Source organism: Aptenodytes forsteri, unplaced genomic scaffold, assembly GCF_000699145.1.
Source record: "Aptenodytes forsteri isolate BGI_AS27 unplaced genomic scaffold, ASM69914v1 Scaffold276, whole genome shotgun sequence".
NCBI lineage: Eukaryota > Metazoa > Chordata > Aves > Sphenisciformes > Spheniscidae > Aptenodytes > Aptenodytes forsteri.
In genome coordinates, this window is record NW_008795479.1 from 128,194 (window position 1) to 133,447 (window position 5,254).

Below are 5,254 nucleotides of genomic sequence, written 5' to 3' on the forward strand. Positions count from 1 at the left end.
CTCTCGCTGCAGGTGGCGGGGATGGCGGCGGTGACAGCCACCAGGGACGGCCTGGACCTGCATGAGGAGTGGCAGGACGAGGACTTCCCCGGGTAAGGGGGCAATGGGAGCGGTACCCCCAAACCCACTCTGCCCCCTGGGGTCCTGCTGACCCCCTCGCCCTGTCCCCGTCAGGCCCCTGCCGGAGGAGTGCCCGGGGGCTGGGGGTGCCCCACGGCGCATGCGGAGGCGGCTGCCGGCGCTGGGGCAGACCGAGAGCGCCGAGCGCTCGCCCGACGCCAGCATCGACCTCGACCTGGATGCGCTGGAGACGCCCTCGGGCAGCGACGGCTTCGAGTGGGAGGGTGAGACCCGGCCAGGGTGGGGGCACAGGGGACCCCCAGGTTCCTGCCCCCCAGTGCCGCACTAACCGACTGCCCGCAGAGGAGCTGCCGCACACCTGGGGCTTCGCCGAGGGGGCTGGCAGCCGGCGGGTGCCGGACACGGAGGACGAGCGGCCGGAGGAGAGCGTGGATCTGAGCGCGGTGGAGCCCTACAGCCGGGTCCTCTCCCACGGGGGTAACGCGGAGCCAGGTGCCCGGGGTGGGACTCCTGGGTCCCCTCCCTGAGCCCGCTGGGTCTGGGAGGGGGACGATAGGTGCTGGCTGTGCCACCCTCCGCTCCGGCCAGGGTACCACGGCGAGGGCTTCGGCACCATCCTGCTCTTTGCCGCCTGCCACCTCCCGGACAGCAGCATCCCCCGGTATGGCTACGTGATGGAGAACCTGCTCAGGTGGGGACCCCGGGGCGGGCCGGGATCCTTCCCACGCACCCTGTGCCTCAGTTTCCCCAAGCTGACGGGCCGCGCCGTCCCTCCAGGTACATCGTGGGCACCCTGGAGAGGATGGTGGCCGACCGCTACGTCCTGGTGTGCCTGAGCGGGGCAGCAGCGCGGGGGCAGATCCCCTCCTTCAGCTGGATGAAACGGTGCTACCGGGCTATGGATCGGTGGTGAGCACGCAAGGGCTCCCGGTGAGCGTGCCGGCGGGGGGGTGGCAGCAAGCGTGCCAGGCTGGCAGAGAGCCCTGGAGCATCCCGGTCCTTCCCAGGCTCCGGAAGAGTCTCCAGGCTGTGATTATCGTCCACCCCACCTGGTACATCAAGGCACTCGTGATGCTCTCCCGGCCCTTTCTCAGGTAGGGTTGCTCGCACCCACGCGTGCGAGGCCTTGCACGGGGACATTCGCCTCCTCCCCGGGGCTTCCCGTGCCAGCTCCTGGTGAACCAGCCCCGTCGCACAAGGGTGTAATGAGCTGGAGGGTCTCAGTCCCCCCCCATCTCCCCCAGCCCCACCTTCAGCGGCAAGGTCCGGTTCGCCGCCAGCCTGCGGGAGCTCTCCCAGCTCGTCCCTGTGGAGCCAGCGCACGTCCCCGAGCCCGTCCGGCGGTGAGTCCCCTCCGCAGGGCAGGGGGTTGGGGGGGGCGGTTCACGGGCTGCCGGCCACGGATGCTTTTCTCTCCCCGCAGGCTGGAGCCAAGCTGGGATGGCAGCCGGGACGTGACGCGGTGACGGGGACACACAGGGACAAGTGGTGGCATCAGGGGCTCTCGGCAGGCCCAAAGTGGTCCCCGAGCACCCACGGGTGAATAAAGGATGTGGACGGGAGTGCGGTGCCCAGCATGTGTTTGGGGCTTTGCTTTTCCTGGCAAATTTGGCAGCCCCGGTAGCAGAGGAGGGAGGCGAGGAGCCCCGGGCAGCTCGCGGACGCGCTCCTCGGGCCAGCACAAGGGTTTTATTTCAAGGGTGGGTTGTTTTTCCCAGGAGAGGGAAAACCGAATCAAGCATCGGCACTTGCTTACCAACGTCGAGCGCGCCACGGGGCTAGAAAAGCCCAGCTCCGCACAGGAGCGTCCTGGCATGGCGTGGAGCATGGCGAAGGGGAAAGCCTCTGCTGCCCAGCCGTGATGCCCAGCACGTGCTATTTAATATTTAATCCCGGCGCTACTTAAACTATATACACCCGCGCCCAAATTCGGGAGCCCGAGTCCCTCCTCAGGTCAGGCCCCGTCCTGCCTCGGCCGGTGCTGGTGAAACCCTGGTGGCAATCCCGGGCGGAGGTGACCCCACCACGGTCCTGCCTCCGAGGTGGCGGAGGCTGCCTAGTTGTTTTTTTGAGCTTAAAAAAAAATATATATCCTAAAAAAGAAGGAAGGTGGCAGTTTGCCGGCGGGGGGGGGGGGGGGGGGGGGAGGCACTGCGGGCGTGTTGATGGTGACGGCGCTGAGCCACTGCCGGTGGGACACTGAAGCGTCGGGGTTTAATCCCGGTTTTGCTCTTCTACGCCTTTCCGGGAGGGCACCAAATCAGCCTCCGCACCAGGACTGGCCTCACCACGATCCCCCGGGGAAACCGAGGCACTGCAGCCCAGCACCAAGAGGGGCCCATGGGAGATGTCGGCATGGAAAAAGGTAAAACTGGGAGGATTTGGCACATCTTGGCTGTGCCCGGCAGCTCCTGGCGCGCTTCGGGAAGGTGGCTGTGTCCTTTTGGCTGAAATCCCGGTCGGGCACGAGGTGGGGGCTGCCGTCCCTGCTCCCTCTCCGCGTCACCGACCCGATGCCTCTGGGAAGGAGGGATTTGCCAGGGGGACGATGACCAAAAGCCACCGGGAGCCGGGCGAGGATCACTCTGCATAAATTACCGCGGGGTTAAAGCGCTCGAGGTTGGCTTCTCCTCCAGTTGGGGGATCAGGCAGTTCAAGTTTGGGCTGAAAAAGCCGGGAATCTGCAAAGTCCAAGAGGCCGGGTTACGGAACCGCACAAGCGGTGGCTCGTTTGGGTGTGTGAATTAGCAGTGGTGCCTCGGAGGGGGACAGCGGGTGCTCAGGGCTGCCACAGCCACCCCCACAGCCGTATACTCACACGCTACAAGACCCGGGAGCTGCTCCACTGTCGCTCCCGACCGCCCTTGGACCTCATCTCCTGGACAGCACCGGTCTGCGGGGAGGGTGCAGAGATGTGACATCACTGCTGTGAGACCCATCACCCAACTGTGCCACCCCATCGCCCAAGCATAAGACCCATCACCCAAACGTAAGGCCGCTTCACCCCACCCTGAGACCAGTCACCCAACCATGAGACTCTACCACCCCAACAGCGATGCCCGCCACCCAACCATGAGATCCACCACCCAATCATGAGACTCTACCACCCCAACAGTGAAACCCATCAGCCAACCATGAGACTCACCACCCCAACAGTCACGCCCATCACCCAACCATGAGACCTACCACCCCAACATTGACACCCACCACCCAACCATGAGACCCACCACCCCAACAATGACACCCATCACCCGTGCGTTTGGGTAGGGTACCATGGGCAGGCCTTCGCCCGCGGCCATGTCGCCAGAGCCGATGTGTGTCAGGTGGACGAAGTTCATGGGCTCCCCAATCATGGAGCGGTCAATCCGTCTCCTCCTCTTCTTCTGCAAGCGGATGAAGGCCGTCAGGCCCCGCTGAGCGCACGACCCCAGGACCCCAAACCCTCCCCCAGCCGGCCAGGCTGAAGCTACTCACGGGCTGTGGCTTCTCTACGACGCAGCAGCCCAGCTTGTGCCAGAAGTCGCTCATATTCGCGGTGGCGTCCAGCTTCCCTCCCTGCCGGGCTGGCTGCCGGGGGGGCCGCGCCGGTGCAGAGACCCTCACACAGGGTCACTCCATGGGGATGGGTGGGGGGACTTGGTTGAGGTGGCCGAGCTGGGTGGGGATGCACCTGGGGGGAGGCAGAGCCGGGGAAGGGGTGCGTCACGGTCAGGAAGGGTTTGTCCCTGGGTGCAGGGACATATCAGACGATGGCGGGAAGGGGACAGATGGATTGGGGATGTTGGGGTGCAGGATCAGCCCCACTCCCCGTCCTGGGGCTACCCCCCCACTGCCACCCGGGTGATGCATCAGATTGGGGAAACTGAGGCACAGCACGGAGAGGAGCAGACAGCTGCGGGTTTGAAGGGAAGGGGGTGATGCCTGCAGTCCTGACTCCCAAATCAATCCTAAATCCACTTCCCATCAACCAAACGGAGCCTGAGACCCCCAGGGAACACCTGGACATCGCACAGAGACCCCCAGGGACCCCAGGCATCACACAGAGACCCCCGAGGGACCCCGGGCATCAGAGACCCCAGGCATCACACAGAGACCCCCAGGGGACACCTGGGCATCACACAAAGACCCCCAAGGGACCCCGGACATCACACAGACAACCCAAGGGACCCTGGACATCAAACAGAGACCCCCCAGGGACCCCGGGCATCGCACAGAGACCCCCAGGGGACACCTGGGCATCAGAGACCCCCGAGGGACCCTGGGCATCGCACAGAGATTCCCAGGGGACCCCCAGGTATCGCACAGCCACCCGGAAGAGTTGTACCCATGGCCAGGGCAGGATCCGGCCCCGGCCCCCACCCCAGTGCAGGACGCAGCTGAGGGATGCTGCGGCAGGATGGGGGGGACGGAGGCGGCCATGGCAAATCCCAACTCCCTGAGCCAGGTGGCTATAAATATCCCAGCCTTTCCGAAAAGGGGCCGGAGGTTGAGCTCTTCCGCTCCAGCTCGAAAAGCAGATGGGGGAAAAATAAATGGGGGCTCTGCCTGGCTGGTGGGACTCTACCCCAAACCCCCACGGCCACGGCCGGGATAGCCAAGGGGGGTGTGGAAAGGGGGGTTCACCCCCAAAATGGGTGCTGCCCCCCCCCCCAAGAGAGACAACTCTTTCGCTGCAAAAGCACCCGGCGGCACGCACAAAACTCACCCAGCCCCCGAAGGCTGTGGCCTGAGCACAACCCTGTATCAGCCACCGGAGAGTCCCCACGCCAGCGTGGGGGGCAGCTAGCGGCCGCGCCAAGGCAAGGCCAAGTTTTGCCGGAGCTCAGCCGTGGCGGCAGATGGGTGCCAGACCCCACCGCGCCGGCAAACAGGAAAAGTCCCTTCCTCTACCCCTGCGCCGGCGACGCCGGATGGGTCCAAAGTCCGCGGCAGCCGGCCGGCACTTCCTGCCTGCAGCGGGGAGGAGCAGGGCCCGCGGCTGCTGGGTGCCAGGGCCGGCAGCTCCCCAAAATGGGGTGCTAACCCCCTCCTTGGGTGCCTAGGGATGCTCCGACCCCGCGGGATTGCATCGCCTCAGCGCTGTCCGCATCCGCAGACTTGCCAGGGCCAGCGGGCAGGATCCGGCCCCAGGGTGACCCGGCTGTCCCCAGGGATGACCCCACAGCCGGACAGC

The 5,254-nt window shown here is 65.6% G+C and overlaps 2 protein-coding genes across 2 annotated transcripts in view; one reads left to right on the top strand and one right to left on the bottom strand.

Moving 5' to 3' along the window:
* Nucleotides 1-1,547, top strand: part of BNIPL (BCL2 interacting protein like) — a 3,053-nt gene extending 1,506 nt beyond the window's left edge. The window contains exons 3-9 of the mRNA XM_009281232.1: nucleotides 175-344; nucleotides 424-558; nucleotides 670-772; nucleotides 859-990; nucleotides 1,089-1,175; nucleotides 1,326-1,424; nucleotides 1,505-1,547. Of these exons, the coding sequence (XP_009279507.1) occupies nucleotides 175-344; nucleotides 424-558; nucleotides 670-772; nucleotides 859-990; nucleotides 1,089-1,175; nucleotides 1,326-1,424; nucleotides 1,505-1,547 (769 nt within the window). The remainder of the gene's footprint in view (nucleotides 1-174; nucleotides 345-423; nucleotides 559-669; nucleotides 773-858; nucleotides 991-1,088; nucleotides 1,176-1,325; nucleotides 1,425-1,504) is intronic.
* Nucleotides 1,548-1,751: 204 nt separating this feature from the next.
* Nucleotides 1,752-3,748, bottom strand: CDC42SE1 (CDC42 small effector 1). The gene is made up of 4 exons (XM_009281199.2): nucleotides 3,556-3,748; nucleotides 3,354-3,464; nucleotides 2,900-2,974; nucleotides 1,752-2,762 (listed from the first exon to the last, which is right to left on the bottom strand). Exons 1-3 carry the CDS (start codon nucleotides 3,607-3,609, stop codon nucleotides 2,903-2,905), a joined length of 237 nt encoding a protein of 78 aa, XP_009279474.1. The 5' UTR covers nucleotides 3,610-3,748; the 3' UTR covers nucleotides 1,752-2,762; nucleotides 2,900-2,902.
* Between the last annotated feature and the right edge of the window lie 1,506 nt (nucleotides 3,749-5,254).